Raw genomic sequence first — 27,112 nt, 5'->3', positions numbered from 1 at the left:
GCGGGAAACCCCCCCGGAGGGGGCGTGGCCTCCGCCGTCGTCGCCAGGGCAACAACCCAGGGGGGCGGGGTGAGGGGCGTGTCCGGGGGCGTTGCCGTGGTGACGGCGGCGGGGGGCGTGGCCCGCAGGCCCCGCCCCCCGGGGTGTGATGAGCTGCCGCGGGCTCAGCGCGCGCCGCGGCCGCAGCGCAGGTAAGGGCGGGGTGGGGGGGGGGGGACACACACCTGAGGGGGGGTCAGACGGGGGGAGACTCCCCCCAAAACACCCCAAACCCTCCCCCAGAAACCCCCCCCCCCTCCCCACCAAAGGGGTCCCGCAACACCCCCCCTCCCCGGCCCCGCTGATCCCCCCGCTGATCCCCCCGCCCCCCCCCGGGCACTGCGGCAGCGGCTCCGCATCCCCGGGCTGGGGTTCCCTTACCCCGGGGGGGGTTTGGGGACCCCCCCCACCACCCCAAAATTCGCGTGTTTGTGTCCAAACCCCCCCCCCCCCCCAACGCCGACCCCCCCGGCGCTGCGGGCGCTGATCCCCGTTAAGAGCATTAACGGGGGGAATGGGGGGGGAGCGGGGGGCTCTGGGGGGGCTCTGGGGAGCCGGGGGAGGGGGCTCGGAGGAGTTTTGGGGGTCCCGGGGAGGAATTTGGGGCGCTCGGGTTTGTTTGAGAGGGATTTGGGGGCGCTCAGGGTGACCCGGAGAGTTTTTGGGGGGGGAGCTTTAGTGAGGGGGGGGGGCTCGGAGGAGTTTTGGGGGTCCCGGGGGGGATTTGGGGGGGCTCAGAGGGTCTCCGAGAGGTTGGGGGTCTCGGTGCAATTTGGGGGTCCCTGGGAATGCCCTGGGGGGTCCCGGGGGGGCTCGGGTGACTCTATGAGTTTTGGGGGGGGGTCTCAGGAGGAGGGGGGGAACTTGGAGGAGTTTTGGGGGTCCCGCAGAGGAACTGGGGGGTCCCGGGGGGGATTTGGGGGGGTCTTCACCGGTTTGGGGGGGGTCTCGTTTCAATATGGGGGGGGTCTCTGCTGAAAGTGAAGTTTGATTAACGGTTTGGGGGGGGGTTTCAATTAATTTGCGAGAATTCCTCTTAATTGGTGATGTCTTTATTAATTTGGGGGGGCTTTTTATTAATTTGGGGAGGGGTCTGTCTTGATTTGAAGGGCTCTTCATCAATTGAGGGCGCTTCCCTTAATTTGGGGGGGGGTCTGCATTAATTTAAGAGAAAACTCTCAATTCGAGGAGTATTTTAATTAATTGGGGGGGGGTCTCCCTTAATGTGGCAGTCTCCGTTAATTTGGGGGGGGGTCCCCCGTTAATTTCGGGCTCCCTGCGGGTCACTTTGGGGGGGGGGTCACCCTCTTTGTCCCCCCCTCCCCAAAGTGACCAAACCCCCCCCCCCACTTTTCCCAGCTCCCCCCTGAGCTCTCCCAGCGCCGCCCCCCCCCCCCCCAAATTTGGGGGTCCCCAAAGGCCACCATGCTGTCCCCCCCCCCTTACGACCCCCTGGAGCTGCCGCGGTTCAGCGACCCCCGCTGGGAGGGGGAGGGGGGCGCGGGGGGGCCCGAGGAGGAGGAGGAGGAGGAGGAGGACGAAGGCTCCGCGCGGCGCTTCGAGCGCTCCCGCATCAAAGCCCTGGCAGGTACGGGGTGGGGGGCACCCCAAAAACGGGGGGAAAAGGGAAAAAATAGGGGGGGGAAATGGGGAAAAAACGGGGGGTGGGGATGGGGGGGGAAAGATAAAAAAAGAGGGGAAAAAGGGAGAAAAAGTGGGAAAAACGGGGGGAAAGCGGAAAAAAAAACCAGCGGGAAAATGGAGAAAAATAGAGAGAAAATTAAAAAAAAAAATGGGGGGTGTGAGGAAAGTAGGGGGAAAGTGAGGGGAAGGTGTAAAAACGGGCAAAATGCACAAAAAGTGAGGAGGAAAGTGAAAATGCCATGGGGGAAATGGAAAAAAATGGGGAGAAAAGAGGAAAAATAGGGGGGAAAGTCCTAAATTGGGTGGAAATGCATAAAAATTGGGAGGAAAGTGGATAAAAGTGGGGGGGTAAGGGAAAAAAAATGGGGGGGAACTGGAAAAATTTGTGGGAAATGCACAAAAATTTGGAAGGGGGGAGTGTAAAAAATGGGAGGAAAGAAGAAAAATTGAGGGGGAAAATGAAAAAAAAAAAGGGAAATACAAAAAACTGGGGGAGAAGTTCAAATGTTGGGGGTGTAAAAGCGGAATAAATGTGAAGAAAACACAGAAAGTGGGAGAAAAGTGCAAAAATTAGGGGAAAAGTACAAAAAATGCGAGGGGGGGAGTGCAAAAAAATTGGGGAAAAGGCAAGAAAAAAGGGAGAAAGCACCCAAAAAATGGGGAGAAAGGATAAAAAATGGGAGTGGAACCCAAAAAATTTTGGAGAAAGTCATCAGAAATATGGAGGATCCCTAAAAATGGAAATTTGGGGCTCTGGGATGTTGTGAGGGGTAAATAAGTGAGGGAAATGCAAAGAAAGTGATGGAAAATGGAAAAAAAATGGGATAACAGCCCCCAAAAATGGGGGAAACGAGCTAGAAAATGCTGGGAACTGCATCGGGAGTATGAGAGAATCCCAAAATTGGGGATGGGGAACCCAAAAACTGGGGAGACGGACCCCAAAAATGGGGAAATCCCCCCAAAAATGTGAGGGGACAGCGCAAAAATGGGGGGAAACCCACAAAAAATGTGGGGGGAAAAAGCCAAAGCAGGAGGAAAACTCCAGAAAAAAGGGGAACACGCCCAAAAAATAGGGGGAGACCCCAAAAATGGGGATGGGGGAACCCCAAAATGTGGGAATGATCCCTAAGAATCAGGGGAAACCCCCAAAAATGGGGTAAGACCCCAGAAAATGGGGGCACAACGTGGAAAAATGGGGGGACGCCCCAAATTTCCCCCCTCAATCACCCCAAAACCCCCCCAGGACACCCCCAAAACGCCCCCAAATCGCCCCCAGCCCCCCCAAACCCCCCCGGCCCCCACTTAGGAGCCCCCTCAAGGACCCCCCAAATCCTCTTAGCGTTAATCCAGCGCCGGCTGGCGTGGGGGGATCCCCCCCCTCGGGGGGCTGCGACCCCCGGGGGGCTTTGGGGGCAATTTTGGGGTTCTCTGCCCCCTCGTGCCCCCCCAGATGAGGTCGAGGATGTGCACAAGGGGGGACATGGGGGGGCTCCGGGTGGGGTTTGGGGGCTCTGGCTGGGGTTTGGGTGATCTGGGGCGGTTTAGGGAGACCTTTAGGGGATGTGGGGGGGGGATTTGGGGGGTCCTGGACCCCCCCACCTCCCCCGTGCCCCCCCCAGACGAGCGCGAGGCCGTGCAGAAGGTGAAGGGGGGGGGTCTCGGGTGGGATTTGGGGTCTCGGGATGAGATTTGAAGGATCTGGGTGGGGTTTGGAGGCTCTGGGTGGGCTCTGGGTGGTTTGGGGGGGGGTTTAGGGGGGATTTTGGGGGTCCCTGAGCTCCCCGTGCCCCCCCAGATGAGCGCGAGGCCGTGCAGAAGGTGAAGGGGGGGGTCTCGGGTGGGATTTGGGGTCTCGGGTGGGATTTGGGGTCTCGGGTGGGATTTGGGGTCTCCGGATGAGATTTGAAGGATCTGGGGGGGGTTTGGGGGCTCTGGGTGGTTTGGGGGGGGTTTTATGGGGGATTTTGGGGGTCCCTGAGCTCCCCGTGCCCCCCCAGACGAGCGCGAGGCCGTGCAGAAGGTGAAGGGGGGGGGGGTCTCGGGTGGGATTTGGGGTCTCGGGTGGGATTTGGGGTCTCCGGATGAGATTTGAAGGATCTGGGGCGGGTTTGGGGGCTCTGGGTGGTTTGGGGGGGGTTTAGGGGGGATTTTGGGGGTCCCTGAGCCCCCCGTGCCCCCCCAGACGAGCGCGAGGCCGTGCAGAAGAAAACCTTCACCAAGTGGGTGAATTCCCACCTGGCGCGGGGGTCGCACCTGGGCGACCTCTACAGCGACCTGCGGGACGGGCGGCTGCTGCTGCGGCTGCTCGAGGGGCTCTCGGGGGAGACCCTGGTGAGTGCGACCCCTCCCCAAATCGGGGACACCCCCCTCCAAGGGGAACCCCCCCAAAAAACAGCGACCACACCCCCCCACCCCCCGCAAAGGGGACCCTCCCCAAAATGGGGAAATCCCTGTGAGGATCCCCAAAAAAGGGACCCCCGGCTGCTCGAGGGGGTCTCAGAGGGGGTTCCTGGTGAGTGAGACCCCTCCCCAAATTTGGGACGCCCCTCACGGGGACCGCCAGACCCTCTTGGACCACCCCAAGTTCTCTCTGGACACCCCCAGACCCCCCAAATCCCTTTCTGTGCCCCCCACCCTCCTCTGACCCTCCCCTAGACCTTCCCCACCCCCTTTCTATGACCCCCAGCCCCCCCAAAACCCCTCCCCAAGACCCCCAACCCCCCTAAACCCCCAACCCCTCTCTCTGTCACCCCCCCCGGACCCCCAAAATTCCAATTCCCACTCCCCACACCCCCTCTCCCCCCCCCCCAAACCCCCCTTTTCCTCACCCCCCTCGCTCCCCTCTCCCCCTGCCCAGCCCGGGGGGGTCCCTGACGGTGCCCCCCGGCCCTGGGGGGGTCCCTGACGGTGCCCCCCGGCCCTGGGGGGGTCCCTGACTGTGCCCCCCGGCCCTGTGGGGGGGTCCCTGACTGTGACCCCGGCCCTGGGGGGGTCCCTGACGGTGCCCCCCGGCCCTGGGGGGGGTCCCTGACGGTGCCCCCCGGCCCTGGGGGGGGTCCCTGACGATGCCCCCCGCCCAGCCGCGCCCCACGCGGGGCCGCATGCGGATCCACTGCCTGGAGAACGTGGAGAAGGCGCTGCGCTTCCTGCGCGAGCAACGCGTGCACCTGGAGAACGTGGGCTCGCACGACATCGTGGATGGCAACCCCCGCCTGACCCTCGGCCTGGTCTGGACCATCATCCTGCGCTTCCAGGTGGCCCCCCGGCACCCCCGGCCAGGGGGAAATGGGCGGGGGGCACGGCCCGGACCTGCCCTGAGGGGGCTGTGCCCCTCCTGGAGCTGCCCTGGGGGGTCTGGGGTCATTTAGGGGGGTCCTGGACCCACCCTGGGGGGTTTGGGGTCATTTAGGGGGGTCCTGAACCCACCCTGGGGGGTTTGGGGTCATTTAGGGGGGTCCTGAACCCACCCTGGGGGGTGTGGGGTCATTTAGGGGGGATCTGAGCCCACCCTGGGGGGTTTGGGGTCATTTAGGGGGGATCTGAGCCCACCCTGGGGGGTTTGGGGTCATTTAGGGGGGACCTGAGCCCACCCTGGGGGGTTTGGGGTCATTTAGGAGGGTCCTGGACCCACCCTGGGGAGTTTGGGGTCATTTAGGGGGGTCCTGAGCCCGCCCTGGGGTCTCAGTTTGGTCACAGAAGTCCCCAGACCTTCCCCAGGCTCCTTTTGGGGGGTCTCACACCCATTTTTGGGAGTCCTGACCCCACCATTGGATGCTTGCACCCATTTTGGGGGTTCCAGACCCGCTTTGGGGGGGAGTCATTGACCCTAATTTGGAGGTCCCTGCCCCCGTTTTTGTGTCGTCGTCCCCCCCTCCCCAGATCCAGGACATCAGCGTGGAGACCGGGGACACGCGGGAGCGGAAGTCGGCCAAGGACGCGCTGCTGGCCTGGTGCCAGATGAAAACCGCGGGGTGAGGGGTGCTGGGGGGGTCCGGGGGGGTTTGGGGGGTCCTTGAGGGGCTCAGGGAGGATCCTGGGGGGCTTTAGAGGGTCCTGGGGGGGCTCAGAGGGGATCCTGAGGGGATTCAGAGCATCCTGGGGGGGTCCAGTGGGTCCTCGGGGGGGGTTTAGGGGGTCCTGGGGGGGTCCCGGGGGGGAGTTTAGGGGTCCTGGGGGTGTCCCGGGAGGTCCCAGGGGGGTTTGGAGGGTCTTGGGGGTCTCAGAGGGGCTGGTCCCAGATGAAAACTGCGGGGTGAGGGGGTCCTGGGGGGTTCCCGGGAGGTTTGACGGGTGTTGGGGGGGCGGGGATCCTGAAGTGGTCTGGGGGTCCAGGGGGGGGCCTGGGGGGGGGGTCTGGGTGGTCTCCATGTGGCTCGGGAGGCTCCTGGTGGCTCTATGGGGCTTTGGGGGGCTCTGAGTGATCCCTGAGGGGACTCAGAATGGACCTGCAGGGCCTGGGGGGGTTCCGGGCGGTTCCCAGGGGGTTTTGGGGGTCTCTGACCCCCCCCCCCGCCCCCGGCCCCCCCAGGTACCCCAATGTGAATGTGCAGAACTTCACCACGAGCTGGAGGGACGGGCTGGCCTTCTGCGCCCTCATCCACCGGCACCGGTGGGGAACGGGCTGGGGAGGGGGCTGCTGGGGTGGGGAGGGGGCTGCTGGGGTGGGGAGGGGGCTGGGGGGAGGGGGCTGGGGTGGGGAGGGGGCTGGGGGTGGGGGCTGCTGTAGGACAGGGGCAGGGGGGTGGGGATGTGGGGGTTATAGGGCAGCGGTTATGGGTGAGAGTCTGTGGGGTTATGGGGCAGGGCAGGAGTGCTGAGGGGTGCTGTGGGTCAGTGCTCAGTGGTTATGGGGCGCTGTGGGTCAGTGGTCAGTGGTTATGGGGCACTGTGGGTCAGCGGTCAGTGGCTATGGGGTGCTGTGGGTCAGCGCTCAGTGGCTATGGGGCGCTGTGGGTCAGCGGTCAATGGTTATGGGGTGCTGTGGGTCAGCGGTCAGTGGTTATGGGGCGCTGTGGGTCAGCGCTCAGTGGCTATGGGGCGCTGTGGGTCAGCGGTCAGTGCTCAATGGTTATGGGGTGCTGTGGGTCAGTGGTCAGTGGTTATGGGGTGCTGTGGGTCAGTGCTCAGTGGCTATGGGGCGCTGTGGGTCAGTGCTCAATGGTTATGGGGTGCTGTGGGTCAGCGGTCAGTGGTTATGGGGTGCTGTGGGTCAGTGGTCAGTGGTTATGGGGCGCTGTGGGTCAGTGCTCAGTGGTTATGGGGGGCTGTGGGTCAGTGGTCAGTGGATTGGGGTGCTGTGGGTTGGCGGTCAGTGGTTATGGGGCGCTGTGGGTCAGTGCTCAGTGGCTATGGGGCGCTGTGGGTCAGCTGTCAGTGGCTATGGGGCACTGTGGGTCAGCAGTCAGTGCTCAGTGGCTATGGGGTGCTGTGGGTCAGCGGTCAGTGGCTATGGGGCGCTGTGGGTCAGTGCTCAGTGGTTATGGGGTGCTGTGGGTCAGTGCTCAGTGGCTATGGGGCGCTGTGGGTCAGCAGTCAGTGCTCAGTGGCTATGGGGTGCTGTGGGTCAGTGCTCAGTGGTTATGGGGCGCTGTGGGTCAGCGCTCAGTGGTTATGGGGCGCTGTGGGTCAGCGCTCAGTGGTCAGCGGTCCGGTCGCCCCCAGGCCGGAGCTGCTGGACGTGGGGTCCCTGCGCGGAGCCAACGCCCTCCACAACCTGCAGAGCGCCTTCGCCGTGGCCGAGCGCGAGCTGGGGGTCACTCGGCTGCTGGACCCCGAGGGTGAGGGGCTGGGGGGGCTGGGGGTCCCTGGGGGGATTTGGGGGTGGATTTGGGGGTCTGACCCCCCTCGCCCCCAGATGTGGCCGTGGAGCAGCCGGACGAGCGGTCAGTGCTGACCTACGTGGCCGCACTCTACCATCACTTCTCCAGGATGAAGGCGCTGGCCGTGGAGGGAAAACGCGTCGGGAAGGTGCGGGGTGGACATGGGGTGGACAGATGGACACGGGGTGGACATGGGGTGGACAGATGGACACAGGGGTGGACACGGGGTGGACAGATGGACACGGGGTGGACAGATGGACACAGGGGTGGACACGGGGTGGACAGATGGACACGGGGGTGGACACGGGGTGGACAGATGGACACAAGAGTGAGGGGACACAAGGATGGACACACAGGTGGATGGAAAGGGAACAGGGGCAGGAAGGGATGGACAGATGGAGGGTGGATGGCCGGACGGACGATGGGCAGATGGACAGACAGATGATGGGCAGATGGTGTCAGGGGGTGGGGACTGGAGAGAATCCGCAGGAATGGGCGGGGGGGAATCAGGGTGGGGGGAGGGAGGGACAGATGGGATGGACAGAGGGACAGGTGGGGGATGGATGATGGATGGATGATGGATGGATGATGGATGGATGATGGATGATGGATGATGGATGGATGATGGATGGATGATGGATGGATGGATGATGGATGGATGATGGATGGATGGATGATGGATGGATGATGGATGATGGATGGATGATGGATGATGGATGATGGATGGATGATGGATGATGGATGGATGATGGATGGATGATGGATGATGGATGGATGGATGATGGATGGATGGATGATGGATGATTGATGGATGATTGATGGATGGATGATGGATGGATGATGGATGGATGATGGATGATGGATGGATGATGGATGGATGATGGATGGATGATGGATGATGGATGGATGATGGATGGATGATGGATGGATGATGGATGGATGATGGATGATGGATGGATGATGGATGGATGATGGATGGATGATGGATGATGGATGATGGATGATGGATGGATGATGGATGGATGATGGATGGATGGATGGATGATGGATGGATGATGGATGGATGATGGATGATGGATGGATGGATGATGGATGATGGATGGATGGATGATGGATGGACAGATGGATGGCGGATGGATGGACAATGGATGGATGGATGTGAGGACAGACAGACAGACAGCCGTTCCCCCGCCCATCCGCAGGTGCTGGAGGCGGCGCGCGAGGCCGAGGGCCTGGCCGGCCGTTACGAGGCGCAGGCGTCCGAGCTGCTGGGCTGGATCCAGCGCTCGCTGCTGCTCCTCACTGACCGGCGCCTGCCCCGCGGCATCCCCGGCCTGCAGGGGCAGCTCCAGGCCTTCAGCGCCTACCGCACCACCGAGAAACCCCCCCGGTGAGACCCCCAACGGGGCCGGGCTCGGGGGAGCTCCCTCCTGGGCTCTGGGAGCTGCCCAGAGGGGTTTGGGGTCCCCCCAGTGGGGTTTGGGGTCTCCAAGAGGGGGTTTGGCGTCCCCCCAGTGGGGTTAGGGGGCCCCCCCGTGGGTTTGAGATTTCCTCTGAGGGGTTTTGGGGCATCCCTGGGGCTCAGAGTGGGTTTAGGATCCCCCCGGTGTATTTTGGGGTGCCCCTGGTGTATTTTGGGGTCCCCCCGCAGGTTCGAGGACAAGGGCTCCCTGGAGGTGCTGCTGTTCTCGCTCCGGAGCCGCCTCCGCGCCAACAACCAGCGGCAGTTCGTGCCACGGGAGGGGACCCACAGCGCCGACATCAACAGGGTGACAGCCACAGGGGACATGGGGACACGGGGGGTGACAGGGACAGGGGGACATTGGGGAGACGGGGGGTGACAGGGACATGGGGGACATTGGGGACACAGGGGGTGACAGGGACGGGGGGACATTGGGGACACGGGGGGTGACAGGGACATGGGGGACATTGGGGACACAGGGGGTGACAGGGACGGGGGGGACATTGGGGAGACGGGGGGTGACAGGGACATGGGGGACATTGGGACATGGTGGGGGACACTGAGGGTCCCCACAGCCCCGACATCAAGAGGGTGGCAGCCACAGGGGACAAGGGGGACACAGGGATACGGGAGAGGACACAGCAACACAAGTGCCAGGTGTGCCAGGTGTGCCAGGTGTGTCAGGTGACACAGACGCCCCAGGTGACACAGGTGCCAGGTGCCACAGGTACCAGGTGTGCAGGTGCCCCAGGTGACACAGGTGCCAGGTGTTCAGGTGACACAGGTGACACAGATGCCCCAGATGACACAGGTGACACAGGTGACACAGGTGCCACAGGTGCTAGGTGTGCGGGTGACACAGGTGACACAGGTGCCACAGGTACCAGGTGTGCAGGTGCCCCAGGTGCCACAGGTGCCAGGTGTCCAGGTGCCCCAGGTGACACAGGTGACACAGATGCCCCAGGTGACACAGGTGCCAGGTGTGCGGGTGCCCCAGGTGACACAGGTGACACAGATGACCCAGGTGACACAGGTGCCAGGTGTGCGGGTGCCCCAGGTGACCGTGCCGTCCCTGCAGGCGTGGGAGCGGCTGGAGAAGGCGGAGCACGGCCGGGAGCTGGCGCTGCGCTCGGAGCTGCTCCGGCAGCAGCACCTGGAGCAGCTGGCAGCGAGGTTCCACCGCAAGGCCGCCCTCAGGGAGACCTGGCTGGGGGACAACCAGCGCCTGGTGGCACAGGTGACACCGGGACCCCCACCCAGGGACCCCTGAGACCCCCCAGACAAACCCCCGTCAGGGACAACCAGCGCCTGGTGGCACAGGTGACACCGGGACCCCCACCCAGGGACCCCTGAGACCCCCCAGACAACCCCCCGTCAGGGACAACCAGCGCCTGGTGGCACAGGTGACACCGGGACCCCCATCCGACCCCAAACCAGCCCCCAGTCAGGGACAGCCTGGTGGCACAGGTGACCCTGAAACTGCCCCCACCCCAGGGAACTTCCCCTTGTCCCCAACGGAACAATTTCAGGATGTGTCCCCCCCTTTGTCACCCCTCAGACCCTTTTTTTAACTCCCCCAGGACAATTCGGGGGGTCCCGGGAGTGTTCCCCCCACCTTTTACCCCTTCTCCCCCCTCTCCCAGCCCAGGATGATTTCGGGGGGGGTCCCGGGAGTGTCCCCTCACTCACTCCCCCTTCTCCCCACCCCCCCCAGGACAATTTCGGGGGGTCCCTGGGGGGGGTCGAGGCCGCGCTGCGCAAGCACGAGGCCATCGAGAGCGACATCGCCGCCTACGGCAGCCGCGTGCGCGCCGTCACCGCCGTGGCCGCCGAGCTGGAGGCCGAGCGCTATCACGACATGGGCGGCATCGCGACACGGCGCGACCACGTGGTGTCGCTTTGGGAGGCGCTGCGGGCGCAGGTGGCGGCGCGGCGCGAGCGGCTCCGGGCGCACCTGGAGCTGCAGCGGCTCCTGCGCGACCTGGAGCACCTGATGGGCTGGATGGAGGAGATGGAGGTGGGGAAGGGACTGGGGGGTGGGATCCCCTCGTGGGGGACCCCCCCCGTGACCCCCCGGCGTCCCCCGGTGTCCCCAGGTGCGGCTGCAGTCGCGGGATTTCGGGCAGCACCTGAGCCAGGTGGACGATCTGCTGCAGATCCACGCCCTGGTCGAGGGGGACGTGGCGGCCCAGGCCGAGAGGGTCCGGAGTGTGGGGGCGGCAGCCGAGCGCTTCCTCGGAGAGGGGGGCGGTGAGTAACCCCCATAACTGAGACCCCCCCCAAAATTGGGATCCCCATGATGCCCTGGAACCCCCAAACCCAGGGACACCTGAATGCCAGGACCCCCACTCACCTGAGACCCCCAAAACTGGGACTTAGCAAAACCCCAAAATGGACTCCGAAAAACTGGGAGCCCCCAAAACCGAGACCCCCAAAACACTGAATCCCTGAACACCGGGACCTCCAAATCCCAGACCCCCAGCACCCCCAAACGCTGCGTCTCCCAAATCCTGGGCATCCCTCAATCCCAGACTCTGGGGACCCCAAAACTTTGGATCCCTGAACACTGTACCCCTGAACCCTGGGGATTCCAGACCCCAGGACCCCCAAACCGTGCGACCCCCAGACCCCCCAACCCCACTGACCCCCGCCCGTGCCCTCCAGGGTACCGCCCGTGCCCCCCGGAGCAGCTGCGGGCCCGCGTGGCGGCTCTGGAGCTGCGCTACCGGGGGCTGTCGGCGCTGTCAGAGCAGCGGCGGCTGCGGCTGGAGCGCTCCCGGCGCCTCTGGAAGTTCCTGTGGGACGCGGGCGAGGAGGAAGCCTGGATGCGGGAGCAGGAGCGGCTCCTGCGCTGCCCGGAGCTGGGCCGGGACCTGCCGGGGGCCCTGCGGATGCTGAGCCAGCTCGAGGCCATCCGAGGGGCGCTGGGGGGACGCGCGGGGCCACTGCAGCAGCTGCTGGAGCGGGGCCGGGAGCTGCTGGCACAGGGAGCCCCCGACGGAGCCGCGGGATCCACGGAAGCCACCCGTGGATCAGTGGAAGCCACCCCTGGCTCGACGGGATCCGCTGCCGAATCAATGGGAAGCGCAAAACCCGCGGAGTCCGCTGCTGGATCCACAGCCAGATCCCCGGAACCCCCCACGGGATCCCCGGAATCCAAGAACGCGTCCCTGGGACGCGCTGCTGGACCCCTGGAAACCGCCCCCGGATCCACTGAGGGACTCTCAGTACCCGCCACCAGACCCGCGGAACGCCCCGACGGATCCACGGAACCCCCAGAGGGACCCCCGGGCCCCGCTCCCGGCTCCCCGGACCCCGCGGCCGCCGTGTCCCGCCGGATCCGGGAGCTGGAGTCGCTCTGGGCGGCGCTGCCGGCGCTGGCCGGGGCCCGGGAGCGGCGGCTCCGCGCGGCCGCGGGGCGATTCCAGCTGGAAGCGGAGGCGGCCGAGGCCGAGGCGTGGCTGGCGGCCACCGCCCGGCGAGTGGCGGGGCCGGAGCTCGGCCACGATGAGAGATCCGCGGGGATGCTGGAGCGGCGGCTGCGGGAGCTGCAGGACGAGATGCGGCGGCGCGGGCCGGCGCTGGCGGCGTTGCGGGAGCAGGCGCTGCCCGGCGATGCCGCCGACGTTCCCGACGTGGTGCCGGGGCTGGCGGAGCGCCTGGCGGAGCTGGAGCGGCGGCACCGGGAGCTGGAGGAGCGGGCGGAGCTGCGGCGCCTGGAGCTGCGGGACGCGCTGGGATTGTTCGCGGCGCGCAGCGAGGCCGATGCCTGCGCGCTCTGGGTGGGCGAGAGGGAGCAGTGGCTGCTCTCCATGGAGATTCCCGAGCGGATCGAGGACCTGGAGGTGGTGCAGCAGCGGTGAGTGCCCTGGGCTCCCCGTGCTGCACCGTGGAAATCCCAGAGTTATTCCCAGAATTATTCCCGGCAAATCTCGGAGCACCCGTGGTCACCCCCACTGGGATTCCCCCAGGAATTTTCCTAAGAATACACAGGATCGCCCCGTTATTCCCATTTTTCCTCAGGATGTCTCCAGTATTCCCATTATTCCCGGTATTCTCAGTGTTCCCCGAGTTCCTACCTCCACCACAACATTCCCGGTATTCTAGGTGTTCCCGTTTTCCCAGAATTTTCACTTCCAACACAGCATTCCCTGTACTCTCTGGATTCTCACCTTGACCTGAGATATTCCCACCTCCAGCGCAGTATTCCCAGAATTTGTGGCATTCCCAGGATTTGCGGCATTCCCACCTCTGGCACAGTGTTGCTGGGGTTTCCAGCGTTCCCTGAATTCCCAGCTCCGGCTCAATACTCCCGAAATTCCCGGTATTCCGGGAATTCTCGGTCATTCCCGGCGCTCCCGCAGGTTCGAGACGCTGGAGCCGGAGCTGGCGGCGCTGGCGGCACGCGTGGCCTCCGTGGGCCGCGTCACGCAGGAGCTGCAGGGATCCGGGGACAGGAACCGGGAGAGCGCCCGGGACACCTGGGAGCAGCTCCGGGACAGGTGGGGGCGGCCCCGGCGGGGCCATTCCGGGCAGGGATTGGGGGTGGATCCGGCCAGGGATGGATTTTCCAGGCGCTCAGGGAAGTGTTCCAGGCAGGGATGGGTTCTCCGGGCAGTCAGGGATGCTCCAGGGATGCAGGGAGGGGTTTTCCCGACCGGGATGCTCTGGGAAGGGATGGATTCTCTGGGCTGGGACGCTCCAGGGATGGATTCTCTGGGCTGGGACGCTCCAGGGATGGATTCTCCGGGGCGGATTCTCTCCCCGAGCTCCGTCGCACCGTGCCCTGATCCCGCCCGTGCCAGGTGGGAGCGGTTCCAGGCGCTGGCCGAGCGCAAGAAGCTGGCGCTGACCGCGGCGCTGAACATCCACAATTTCCGCCTGGAATGCCACGAGACGCGGGGCTGGATGCGGGAGAAGACGGCGGCAATCGAGGCCACACGGGCGCTGGGCCGGGACCTGGCGGGGATCACGGCGCTGCAGGGGAAGTTGTCGGGGATGGGGCGCGACCTGGACGCCATCCAGGGAAAGCTGCGGGAGCTGCGGGCCGAGGGCGAGAAGCTGCAGGGGGAGCAGCCGGAGCGAGCGCCCGAGATCCGCGAGGGGCTGGCGGGGCTCGAGGCCGAGTGGGATGCGCTGCGCCAGTGCCACCGGAGCCGCGAGGAGTCCTTAGGCCAGGCGCGGCGGCTCCAGGGCTTCCTGCGGGACCTGGCGGCGCTCCAGGCCTGGCTGTCCCGCACCCGCGCGGCCGCGGGCTCCGAGGATGTCCCCGCGTCCCTGGCCGAGGCCGAGGGCTCCCTGCGGCAGCACGAGAGCCTCCGCACCGAGATCTCGCACTACGGCGCCGATTACCGGAGCGCCCGCGCCGCCGGCCGGGAGGTGACGCAGGGACAGACGGACCCGCAGAGCCTGTCCCTGCTGCAGCGCCTGGAAGCGCTGGATGCGGACTGGGAAGAGCTGGGCCGGGTTTGGGAGAAGCGGCAGCGGCTCCTGGCCCAGGCTGTCGCCTTCCACGTGTTCCTGCGGGATGCCAAGCAGGTGGAGGGGACGCTGGGGAAGCAGGTGAGGGGATCCGGGGTGTTCGGGGAATCCCGGGGCTCCGGTGCTGTCCCAGTCCCGATCCCAATCCCGGTCCCAACCTGCAGGAGCACACGCTGGCCCACACGGAGATGCCGGGCACGGTGCCGGGCGCGGAGGCGGCCGTGCGGAGGCTGGAGGAGTTCCTGGCCGCGCTGGACACCGGCACCGAGCGCGTCCGGGCGCTCACGGACACCGGGCGGAAGCTGCTGGACGAGGGCGGCGTCCACGTGGAAAAGGTGCGGGAGACAGTGGAGTCGGTGGAGAGCAGGTGAGGGAGACCATCCCATCCCGTCCCGTCCCATCCCATCCCGTCCCATCCCATCCCATCCCCTGGGAATGGGGTCTCTCACCTCCCCCCCGGCCCTGGCACAGGCACCAGAAGATCCGGGAATCGGCCCAGGAGCTGCTGGGGCGGCTGCGGGATAACTGGGAGCTGCAGAAGTTCCTGCAGGATGGGCAGGAGGTGAGACCGGGTGGGGATTGGGGCTGGGACTGGGATGGGATTAGGATGGAGATCAGGGATGGACGGGGTTCAAATGGGGACGGGGTGAAGCTGAGAACTGGGCTGGGATGGGACTGTGGGGAGGGATCCCGACCTGTGTCCCCGATCCCATTCCTGTTCCCGTTCCCAGCTGACGCTGTGGCTGAACGAGAAGCTGCCGGTGGCTCGGGACATGTCCTACGAGGGCACGCGGGACCTGCAGGGCAAGTGGCAGAAGCACCAGGCCTTCGCTGCCGAGCTCGCGGCCAACCGGGGCTGGCTGGAGGCGCTGGAGAAGGTGGGAACGGGGGAAAACGGGGGGAAAACGGGATCTGGGAAGGGGCGGCCCTTGGGAAAGGTGGGATATGGGAGGGGGGGTTGAGTCACAAAATGCCATGGGTCCAAGCTCAGCACTTCTGTGATTCCACGGGTCCAACCTCAGTGATTCCGTGGTTCTGTGGGTCCAGCCTAAATAATTCCATGATTCCATGTGTCCGGTTTCAATGACCTCACCACTCCATGGGTCCAATCTGCACAATCCCACAATTTAGTGGGTCAGCCTCAAGGATCCCAACTATCATCAACAAGTCCATGGTTTTTTGGGTTCAACCGTGATGGTTCCACGGGTCCAGTTTCAATGATCCCACCACTCCACGTGTCCAATCTCCATGACTCCACAACTAAACGGGCCCAACCTCAACAATTCCACAATTCCAACCTTGACAATGCCCATTCCGTGATTTTTTGGCTCCGACCCTGACGGTTCTGGGGTGTCCCTGCCGTTAACTCCCTGCCGCCGTTCCCGTGTCCCGCAGGACGGCGAGCAGCTGGCGCGGGCGCGGCCGGCGCTGGCCGGACAAGTGACCACACCCCGGCAGGAGCTGCGGGCGCTGTGGGCGCAGGTGGAGGCGGCGGCGGCCGCCAAGGGCCGGGGTTTGGCCGAGGCCGCGCGCGCCGAGAGCTGCGCCCAGGCCTGCGCCGGACTGCGCTCGTGGCTGGCCGGGGTCCGCGCCCAGCTCCGCTCCGGCCACTGCGGCCAGGACCTGACCAGCGTCGGGGTCCTGCTGACCCGGCACCAGGTCAGGGCTGGGGGCTGGGAAATGGGAATTGGGGAGGGCTGGGGGCTGTGGGGAACGGGGTGAAGGTTTGGGGTGAAGGTTTGGGGTGCGGGGTTCAGGTATAGGTTTGGGGTGTGGGTTTTGGGGTGCTCGGGTTTTGGTTGCAGGCTTGTGACGCAGGATTTGGGTTCAGGTTTTGGGGTTCGGGTTTTTGGGCACAGGTTTTGGGATGCAGATTTGGGGGTGCAGGTTTTGAGTGCGGGTTTTGGTTTTGGGGGGTGCGGGTCTGTGATGCAGGATTTGGCTGCGGATTTTAGGGTTCGGGTTTTGGGGTGCAGATTTTGGGGGGGGTCCCCCGGGGGTCCCTGACTCCCCACACCCCCGCAGCTGCTGGAGACGCAGGCGGCGCTGCGGGAGCAGGAGGTTGGGGCGCTGCGGGCGCAGGCCGGGGGGCTCAGCCCGGGGCACCCCCGGAGCGCGGGGGTGCAGGAGCAGGTGCGGGAGCTGGAGCAGCAGTTCCGGGAGCTGCGGGAGCCGCTGCGGGAGCGCGGGCGGAGCCTCGCGGCCGCCAGGGAGCTGCACCAGTTCCGCAGGGATCTGGAGGACGAGCTGGTGAGTGGGGGGCACCCCCCGGGGCTGTCACTGACCCCTGGGGTCGCTGGTCCCCCCCGTGCCTGACGCCCCATTTCTGATCCTGAATCCCTGACCCCAAATCTCTGACCCCCACCCCATTTCTGATCCTGAATCCCTGACCCCAAGTCTCTGACCCCCATGACATTTCTGATCCTGAATCCCTGACCCCAAGTCTCTGACCCCCACGCCATTTCTGATCCTGAATCCCTGACCCCAAATCTCTGACCCCCACCCCATTTCTGATCCTGAATCCCTGACCCCAAGTCTCTGACCCCCACGCCATTCCTGATCCCAAAACCCTGACCCTGAATCTCTGACCCCCACCCCGTTCCTCATCCTCAATCCCGGACCCTCCTCCCATTTCCTGGTCTCCACCAACCCCGACCCCTCCCAGGGTCTCTGAACCCCAAATTCTACCCCCCACTGTCCCCACAGTGACCTGGACCCCCCGTGACCCCCAGTGACCCCAATGTCCCCAATGACCCCCATGTCCCCAGTGTCCCCAATGTCCCCAGTGTCCCCAGTGTCCCCAGTGACCCCAATGTCCCCAATGTCCCCAATGTCCCCAATGTCCCCGGTGACCCCAGTGTCCCCAGTGACCCCAGTGACCCCAATGTCCCCGATGACCCCAATGTCCCCAATGTCCCCGATGACCCCGATGTCCCCAGTGACCCCAGTGACCCCAATGTCCCCGATGACCCCAATGTCCCCAATGTCCCCGATGATTCCCGATGTCCCCCCGTGTCCCCAGCTGTGGGTGCAGGAGCGCCAGGCCCTGGCCATGTCCACGGACCACGGCAAGGACCTGCCCTCGGTGCAGCTGCTGCTCCAGAAGAACGAGGTGGGTCGGAGGGTCCCCAAATGTCCCCCTGTGACCCCCCAGCACTTATTCCATGGCCCCCACAGACCCCCCCCCAGCTGGGAGGTCCCATAGATGCCCCTCCCTTGGACCCCCCCAGGTTTTCTGGCTCACCCCCCAGGACCCCCACAGACTCCCCAGATTCCCCCATTGACCCCCAGACCCCCTTAAACCCCCCCCCAAAACCCACACTTTCCACCATGAACCCATAAACCCCCCCACAAACTCCCCCATAGACCCCAGGCTGCCAAATTTTCCCCATAAAACCCCCCACAGACCCACTGGACCCCCTAATTTCCCTCATAGACCCCCTCATGGACCCATAAACCCCCATAACCCCCCCCCAGACCCCCTAGACCCCCCCCAATTTCCCCTCAGCGCCCCCCCTGACCCCCACCCCGACCCCGCAGACGCTGCAGAAGGAGCTGCAGGGCCGCGAGCGCCGTGTGACGGAGCTGCTGGAGCGGGGGGTGCCCGGGCCGGGGGTCCCCGGCTCGGGGGTGCCCGGGGGGGTCCCCGGGGGGGTCCCGGTGCTACGGGAGGCCTGGCGGGAGCTGCGGGAGCAGGCGGCGCGGAGGCAGCAGCGCCTGGAGGCCGCCTTGGCCGCCCAGCGCTTCCTGTGCGACGCCGCGGCCGCCGAGGCCTGGCTGGGCGAGCGCGAGCTGCACATGCTGGCCCAGGACAAGGCCAAGGTGGGGACAGGGCCAGGACCCCCGCCCCCCCGGGGACAGCAGAGTCACCCCCGCTTCGTGGGGGGTGGGGGGATGGAGGGGTCCGGGGGGGGCAGGGAATGTGAGAGGGGGTCGGGGGGGATGTGGGGAGGGGTTTGGGGTCTTTGGGGGGTTTGGGAGGTGTGGGGGGTCCATGGGGGGTCAGAGGGGGGACAGGGAATGTGACAAGGGGCCAGGGGGGCTGTGGGGAGGGGTCTGTGGGGGTCAGAGGGGATCTGAGGGGTCTGTGAGGGGTCTGGGGGGTCTGGGGGAGGCCCAAAGGGGATCTCTGGGGGTCAGGGAGGGTCAGAGGGGATTTGTGGGGGGTCTGTGAGTGGCCTGCAGGGCTCAGGGGCACCCAAAGGACCTGCTGGGGGGTGTCTGGGGGTGGGGACACCCCCGTGACCGCCGCGGTGTCCCCAGGACGAGCCGGGCGCCCAGGCCATGCTGAGCCGGCACCTGGGGCTGGAGCAGGAGCTGCGCGACTACGGCGGCGCCGTGGAGCTGCTGGCCGAGCAGGGCCGGGCCATGGCGGCCAGCGGCCACCCCGACGGGTGGGGACACCCTGGGGACACCCCGGCCACTGTGTGCACGGCCACCGTGTCCCCGGACAGCCCTGTCCCAGTGCTCGCTGTCCCCTGGGGTCCCTGCGTCCCCTGTCGCCACGTCCTCCGACGTCCCCGTGTCCCCTGTTCCCGATGTTCATGTGTCCCCTGTCCCCCTGTCCCCTCGCCCTTGGGTGACACCGCTGTCCCCTGTCCCCCGGGTGACACCGCAGCCCCCCGGGTGACACCGCTGTCCCCTCTCCCTTGGGTGACACCACTGTACCCATGTCCCCCGGGTGACACCGCAGCCCCCCGGGTGACACCGCTGTCCCCTGGTGACACCGCAGCCCCCCGGGTGACACCGCTGTCCCCTGGTGACACCGCAGCCCCCCGGGTGACACCGCTGTCCCCTGTCCCCTGTGCAGCGAGCGGCTCCGTGCCCGCGCCGCGCAGGTGCAGCGTCTCTACGCGGGGCTGTGTCACCTGGCCGGGGACCGCAGGGCCACCCTGCAGGGCCACCACCGGCTGTGCCAGCTGCGCCGCGACCTCGATGACCTGGAGCAGTGGATCTCGGAGCGAGAGGTGGTGGCGGCGTCCCGGGAGCTGGGGCAGGACTTCGAGCACGTCACGGTGAGGGGACACTGAGGGGACACGGGGGGACACGGGCACTGTGACGCAGAGGAGTCCCTGTGTCACCTCCGTGCCAGGTGGCACCCAGGTCATCTTGACAGTGGGTGGGGTCCTTGTGTCCCCCTGTCACCAGGGGTGTCCCTGTCACTGGGGGTGTCCCATGTCCCCTATGCCCAGGGATGTCCCCTATCCCCAGGAGTGCCCCCTGACGCCGGTGTGTCCCATGTCCCCCCGTCACCAGGAGTGCTCCCTGACCCCCCTGTCCCTCTGACCCCTGTCCCTCTGACCCCTGTCCCTCTGACCCCTGTCCCCTGTCCCATGTCCCCGCAGCTGCTCCGGGACAAATTCCGCGAGTTCTCCCGGGACACAGGCGGACTGGGCCAGGAGCGGGTGGACGCGGCCAACGCCGCGGCGGCGGCGCTGATCGCCGGGGGCCACCCCGAGCGCGCGGCCGTGGCCCAGTGGCAAGCGGGGCTCAACGAGGCCTGGGCCGAGCTGCTGGAGCTCGTGGCCACCCGGGCGCAGGAGCTGGCGGCCGCGCACGACCTGCAGCGCTTCCGCCGCGACGCCCGGCAGGTGCTGGCGCAGCTCCGCGCCAAGGCCCGGCAGGTGCCCGAGGAGCTGGGGCGCGACCTGCGCGCGGCCGAGGGGCTGGAGAGGCAGCACCGCGCCTTCGAGCACGACGTGCAGGCCCTGAGCGCGCAGGTGAGGGACAGGGGACGGGGGACAGGGGAGGGGACAGGGGAGGGGCAGGTGAGGGACACGCTGCAGTGCAGGAGGTGGCTGTGAGTGGGATATGTCACTTGTCCCATGTCACACCTGTCCCCAGGTGACAGCTGTTCAGGAGGCCGCGGGCTGCCTGTCCCACCTGTCCCACCTGTCCCATGTCCCACCTATCCCATGTCCCACCTGTCCCATGTCCCACCTGTCCCACCTGTCCCACCTGTCCCACCTGTCCCACCTGTCCCACCTGTCCCATGTCACACCTGTCCCATGTCACACCTGTCCTACCTGTCCCACCTGTCCCATGTCCCACCTGTCCCATGTCACACCTGTCCCATGTCCCACCTGTCCCATGTCCCACCTGTCCCATGTCACACCTGTCCCATGTCCCACCTGTCCCACCTGTCCCATGTCCCACCTGTCCCATGTCCCACCTGTCCCACCTGTCCCATGTCCCACCTGTCCCATGTCACACCTGTCCCACCTGTCCCATGTCACACCTGTCCCATGTCACACCTGTCCCACCTGTCCCATGTCACACCTGTCCCATGTCCCACCTGTCCCACCTGTCCCATGTCACACCTGTCCCATGTCACACCTGTCCCACCTGTCCTACCTGTCCCATGTCCCACCTGTCCCATGTCCCACCTGTCCCACCTGTCCCACCTGTCCCATGTCCCACCTGTCCCATGTCCCACCTGTCCCACCTGTCCCCAGGTGACAGCTGTCCAGGAGGCCGCGGGCCGCCTGGCCGCGGCGTACGCGGGCCCGCGGGCCGAGGAGCTGCGGGCGCAGGAGGGCGCGGTGGCCGCGGCCTGGGCCGAGCTCCGCGGGCGCTGCCAGCGCCGCCGCCGCCTGCTCGGGGACAGCGTGGAGCAGTTCCGGTTCCTCCGCGCCGCCCGCGACCTCCGGCTCTGGATGGACGGCGTGCACCTGCAGCTGCAGGCCCGCGAGCGGCCCAGGTGCGACAGGGGACACGAGGACGCTCTGGGGACACGGGGACACTGTGGGGACAGGGAGGGACATGGGGACACTGTGGGGACAGGGAGGGACATGAAGACACCACGGGGACAGGGGAGGACATGGGGACACCGCAGGGACACTCTGGGGACAGGGGGACACTGTGGGGACAGGGGGACACGGGACACTGGGGACGGGGGGACACTGCAGGGACACTGTGGGGACAAGAAGGGACAGGAGGACACCATGAGGACTGGGGGGGACACGGGGACACCGTGGAGACGGGGGGGACATGAGGACACCACGGGGACAGGGGGGACATGGGGACATGGGGGGACACGGGGATGAGGGGACATCCAGTGACTCTGGGGACACCTTGGGGACACCGCAGGGATACAGGGGGGACACAGGAGCATGGGGACAGTCTGGGGACACACAGGAATGTGGGGGCAGCCCTGGGGACACACGGGGACACACAGGGACATGAGGACACACATGGGGACAGCCCTGGGGACACTGCAGTGCCCCCAGCACGGGGCTGTGACCGCGGCCACCCTGGTGGCCCAAGCCCTGCCTGCTGCGGAGCCGGGGTGTCCCCGTGGTGACCCCCCGGTGTCCCTGTCCCCCGGCAGGGATGTCACCGCGGCCGAGCTGCTGATCCAGCAGCACCAGGGGCTGCGGGCGGAGCTGGAGGCGCGCGAGGGCTCCTTCGGGGCCTGCGTGGCCGCGGCCACGGCGCTGCTGCAGCGCGGCCACCACGACGCCGACAAGGTGGGACCCGCGTGTCACCACTGTGTCACCCTATCCCGTGTCACCCTGTCACTGCGTCCTCATCCCGGCCTCTCCAGCCTTGTCACTGTCCCCAGGTCCCCAGCCCCGCATCCCTGGTTCACATCCTCATCTCCACGGTGCTGTCGCCATCCCATGTCCCCTCACGCTCACGTCCCTGTCACTGTGTCCTCGTCCCTGTCCCCTGTCCCCATCCCTGTCCCCTGTCCCCATCCCTGTCCCGTGTCCCAACTCCTGTCCCCTGTCCCCATCCCTGTCCCATGTTCCTGTGTCCCCATCCCTGTCCCGTGTGTCCCCACCCCTGTCCCATGTCCCCGTGTCCCCATCCCTGTCCCCTGTCCCCCCAGCTGTCCCAGGAGCTGGCCGAGCTCCAGGAGCGCCGCAGGGACATCGGGGAGCGCTGGCAGGACAAGCTGGAGTGGCTGCAGACTGGTGAGGACTGGGGGGGCCCACGTGTCCCCTGTGTCCCCCCTGTGTCCCCTGTGTCCCCACCGTGTTCCCTGTGCCAGGCTCAGGTGCTGTCCCCGCCCAGAGGGTGCGAACTGAGGGGTCTCTGTGCCCGTGTCCTCTCAAGGGGGAATCGGGTGGCACAGGAGTGTCCCTGTGCCCCCGTCCCCTCTCAGCGCCCGGGGGTGGCTCTGGGGTGGCTCTGGGGTGGCACAGGGGTGTCCCTGTGCCCCCCGTCGCCTCTCAGCGCCCGGGGGTGGCACAGGGGTGGCTCTGGGGTGGCACAGGGGTGTCCCTGTGCCCCCGTCCCCTCTCAGTGCCCGGGGGTGACACAGGGGTGGCACAGGGGTGTCCCTGTGCCCCCGTCCCCTCTCAGTGCCCGGGGGTGGCTCTGGGGTGGCACAGAGGGGCAGGCTCCCCCCGGTGACCGTCCCCGTGCCCCCAGTGCTGGAGGTGCTGGTGTTCGGGCGCGACGCGGCCACGGCCGAGGCCTGGCTGGCCAGCAGGGAGCCGCTGGCCCGCGCCCCCGAGCTGGGCTCCAGCCTGGCCGAGGCCGAGACCCTCCTCAAACGGCACCAGAGCTTCCAGAAGGCTGCGGCCGCCTGGGACGAGAGATTCGCTGCCCTGAGCCGCCTCACCACGGTGGGGACACGGGGGGACATGGGGGGGACACATGGGGACGTGGGGGACATGAGGGGAAATGGGGACATGGGGGGAACGTGGGGGACACGGGGGACAGGGGTACAGGGGGGAAATGGGGACAGAGGGGGACAGAGGGGGACAGAGGGGGACATGGGGGGACACGGGGGGACATGGGGGGAAATGGGGAGAGGGACATGGGGACTTCGGGGGGACATGGGGGATGTGGGGAGGAGGATATGGGGGGACAATGGGGAGGGGGCACAGGGGGAAAATGGGGGGAATGAGGAGGAAATGGGGAGGGGGCGATGGGGGGACGTGGGGAGGAGAAATGGGGACACGGGGAGGGGGACACAGGGGACGTGGCAAGGACAAGGGGAGGTGGGGCACGGGAGCCTCGGTGACCCCAAGGGGTCACAGCGTGGCAGGGAGGGGGGCTGAGGGTCCCTGTGCCACCCCCACACCCTCGGGGGGGCCCCCACGGGATCCCTGTGTCCCCCCCCATCACTGGGGTGTCCCTGACCCCCCGACCCCCCCCAGCTGGAGGAGAAGGAGCGGCGGCGGCGGCAGGAGGAGGAGGAGGAGGCGAGGAAGCTGCAGCCCCCCGAGCCCCCCCCGGCGCAGGCCGAAGTGGGGGGGACCCCCCCGGTGGTGCCCCCCGAGAGCCAGGATGGGGGAGGGGGCGGGGAGGGGCAGAGGTGAGGGGGGGCGGGGTGGATTTTGGGGGAACGTTGGGGGGTTGGGAGACCCCCGGGTTTGGGGGGACACCCTCGGGGTGGGGGGAGCAGATGGGGGCCCGGGGGGGGAGGTGTGGGCTATGGGGAGGGGGGTCTTGGGGTGACAGGGGGGTGTCCCCTGTGTCCCCACCCCCCTCCCCAGGGCCCCCCCCACCCCCCAGAGCCACCCACCGGAGCCCCCGGCCCTCAACGGGATCCGCCCCGACGGCGCCGCGGGCCAGGTAACCCCCCCGACCCCCCCAAAATGGGGAGGACACCCCCATGCCCCTCTGCGGGACCCCCCCTCAGGCCTGTCCCCCTCCCCAGGTCCCCAAAGGGGCGCAGGAGGGGGGGCCCGGCCCGGGGGGGGTGGCGGCCACGCTGCCCCCCCGCGCCCCCCCCCCGCCCGAGACCCTCGAGGGGGGGCTGTGCCGGAAACAGGAGCTGGAGGCGCCCGGCAAGAGAGCGACCAACAGGTCAGGAGGGGACAGCCTGGGGACACCTGGGGGACAGCCCGGGAACACGGCCCGGCCTTGGGGACACACCTGGGGACACACCTGGGGACACAGCCTGGCCTTGGGGACACACCTGGGGACAGCCTGGGGACACCTGGGGACAGCCCGGGGACACCTGGGGACAGCCCGGGGACACGGCCCGGCCTTGGGGACACACCTGGGGACAGACTGGGGACACCTGGGGACACAGCCTGGCCTTGGGGACATACCTGGGGACAGCCTGGGGACACCGTGGGGACACGCCCTGGCCTTGGGAACACACCGGGGGACAGCCTGGGGACACCTTGGGGACAGCCTGGGGACACCTGGGGACAGCCTGGGGACACCTGGGGGACAGCCTGGGGACACGGCCCGGCCTTGGGGACATACCTGGGGACAGCCTGGGGACACCGTGGGGACACGCCCTGGCCTTGGGAACACACCGGGGGACAGCCTGGGGACACCTTGGGGACAGCCTGGGGACACCTGGGGACAGCCTGGGGACACACCTGGGGACACAGCCTGGCCTTGGGGACACACCTGGGGACAGCCCGGGGACACGGCCCGGCCTTGGGGACACACCTGGGGACACCGTGAGGACACCGCCCCAGTCTTGGGGACACCTGGGGGTCACCTTGGGGACACGGCCCATTCATGGCCACGCCCCTTTCCCACATAAGCCACGCCCTCGATACACACAGACCACGCCCCTTCAGACACACCCATATGAGCCGGCCTTACATGGGCATCCTAACCCCGCCCACATGACCGCGCCCTTCAATGGCCACGCCCATTAAATGCCACGCCCCTCCCTTAAAGTCCCAACGGCCTGCAGGTCCTGGCGGAGCCGGGGCTGTGTTTGGGGGGGTGGGGGTCCCCTAAACCCCCCGTGACCCCCCCAGCTCCTGTTTGGGGGCATTTGGGAGAGTTTTGGGGGGATTGGGGGTCGTTTGGGCCACGCCCCAAGATTGGGGGAGGGGGCACCCAAATTCATCCTGACCCCCTCCCCCATTTTAGGGGCTCCCCCTCCTCTCCCTTAGTCTGGGGGCTTTTTTTTGGGACCCCCCCTCATTTTGGGGGGGTTTGGGTTTAATTTGGGGGTGGCTCCCTTGGATTTTGGGTGGATTTTCTGTCATTTTGGAGGATTATCTTTCATTTTGGGTGGATTCCTCCTCTTTTTGTTCCCCTTTTCCTTTTTGTTGGGGGGGGTGAATCTCATTTCACTCCCCCCCTCCCCAATTTTTGGGGGTCGCTCCCATTAATCCGGGGGGGAGGGGTCCCTTGATTCAATCCCCCCCGAAAAACCCAAAAACCTCATTTTTCTACAAAAAAATCCACATTTTTATTGCCCCCACCCCCTTTCTTTGCAGCATTTTGGGGACCCCCGCCCAAATGAGTTTTTGGGGGAATGGGGCTGTGTCCTGGGGGTGGTGGGGGTCCCCTAAACGCCCCCGTGCCCCCCAGGTCCTGGCAGAGCCTGTACTGCGTGCTGCGGGGGGGGGCCCTGAGCGTGTTCAAGGACGCGCGGGGGGCGGGCGCGGGGGTCCCGTACCACGGCGAGCCCCCCACCCCGCTGCGCGGCGCCCGCTGCCAGCCGGCCACCGCCTACCGCAAACGGAAACACGTCTTCAGGCTGGGGTACGGGGGGAAAACTGGGGGGAAATGGGGGGGGGGAATTGGGGAGGATAGGGCGGAAAATGGGGGGGAAATGGGTGGAGAATAGGGGGAAAATGGGGGATAAATTGCGGGAAATTTGTGGGAAAATGGGGGGAGAATAGGGGGAAAATTTGGGAGAAATTAGGGGGAAATTGGGAGAGAACAGGGGGGAAATGGTGGGAATTTAGGGGGAAATTTGGGGGGGATAAATTGGGGGAAAATTGGGGGGAATGGGGGGAAAATTGGGAGAGAATGGGGGGAAATTGGGGAGAAATTAGGGAGAAAATGGGAAGAGAATAGGGGTAAATGGGGGGAAAGTAGGGGGAAAATGGGGAAAGAATAGGGGGAAAATGGGGGGGAAATTGGGGGAATTTGGAGAGAGAATAGGAGGAAAATTAGTGGAAATTGGGGGGAAATGAGGGGGAAATTAGGAGAAGATTGGAGGGAGAATGGGGGGAAACTGGGGGGAGATTCAGGGGAAAATTGGGAGAAATTGGAGGGGAAATGAGAGAAAATGGGGGGAAATGTGGAGGAAGACTGGGGACATGTGGAGGGAAATGGGGAAAGTGGGGAGAAAAGTGGGGCAAAAATGGGGAGGAGATGGGGGAAAAGTGCAGAGGAAATTGAGGAAAAATGGGGGGAGCATGGGGTGAGAAATGTGAGAAAAAATGGGGAGAAAGGGAGAAAAAAATGGGAATAATGGGGCAGGACGTGCAGGGAAATGGGTAAAAAATGGGGGGAACACGGGGGAAAGATGGGGAGGGGGGAGATGGGGAAAAATGGGGGGGACACGAGGGGGTCGCACAGGGGCTGGGGGGGTCCCGGTGGCTGATCCCGGCCCCCCCCAGGCTGAGCGATGGGAAGGAATTCCTGTTCCAGGCTAAGGATGAGGTGAGACCCCCTCCCCATCCCCTGGGTGTCCCTCGGGTGTCCCCTGCCCCCCCCCCCCCGTGTCCCCACTGTCCCCGTGTCCCCCCCCCAGGCCGACATGGCCCTGTGGCTCCGGGGGATCGAAGCCGCCGCCGGGGCCGCGCCGGGCCCGGGGGGGCCCCGGGAGGGCTCGGGGGTCCCCGGGGGTCTCCCCAAGGGGATGTCGCGGGCCCTGAGCCTCCCCCCGGTGCCCCCCCCGGCCGAGGGAGCCCCCCGGGCCCGCGAGCCCAAGGAGAGGGAGAAACGCTTCAGCTTCTTCAAGAAGAACAAGTAGAGTTTGGGGGTCCTGCAGCCACGG

General features: G+C 66.1%; 1 protein-coding gene across 1 annotated transcript; it reads left to right on the top strand.

Annotated features, from left to right (window-relative positions):
- The first annotated feature begins 112 nt into the window (after positions 1-112).
- On the top strand, positions 113-27,112 carry LOC137467540 (spectrin beta chain, non-erythrocytic 2-like). The gene is made up of 37 exons (XM_068179027.1): positions 113-191; positions 1,399-1,627; positions 3,866-4,014; positions 4,764-4,937; positions 5,563-5,654; positions 6,212-6,292; positions 7,345-7,460; positions 7,538-7,650; positions 8,705-8,892; positions 9,154-9,271; positions 10,043-10,201; positions 10,679-10,981; positions 11,061-11,214; positions 11,629-11,958; positions 12,277-12,823; positions 13,329-13,466; positions 13,770-14,526; positions 14,610-14,812; positions 14,917-15,007; positions 15,177-15,323; positions 15,841-16,104; positions 16,471-16,695; positions 17,468-17,557; positions 17,986-18,267; positions 18,709-18,839; positions 19,256-19,460; positions 19,791-20,165; positions 20,901-21,145; positions 21,776-21,914; positions 22,280-22,364; positions 22,825-23,021; positions 23,559-23,716; positions 23,898-23,976; positions 24,044-24,210; positions 25,693-25,866; positions 26,733-26,775; positions 26,867-27,112. Exons 2-37 carry the CDS (start codon positions 1,465-1,467, stop codon positions 27,086-27,088), a joined length of 7,104 nt encoding a protein of 2,367 aa, XP_068035128.1. The 5' UTR covers positions 113-191; positions 1,399-1,464; the 3' UTR covers positions 27,089-27,112.

Source organism: Anomalospiza imberbis, unplaced genomic scaffold (assembly GCF_031753505.1).
Source record: "Anomalospiza imberbis isolate Cuckoo-Finch-1a 21T00152 unplaced genomic scaffold, ASM3175350v1 scaffold_671, whole genome shotgun sequence".
Taxonomy (NCBI): domain Eukaryota; kingdom Metazoa; phylum Chordata; class Aves; order Passeriformes; family Viduidae; genus Anomalospiza; species Anomalospiza imberbis.
Note: the sequence above shows the minus strand (reverse complement) of the source record. Positions and strands in the feature narration are given on the sequence as shown.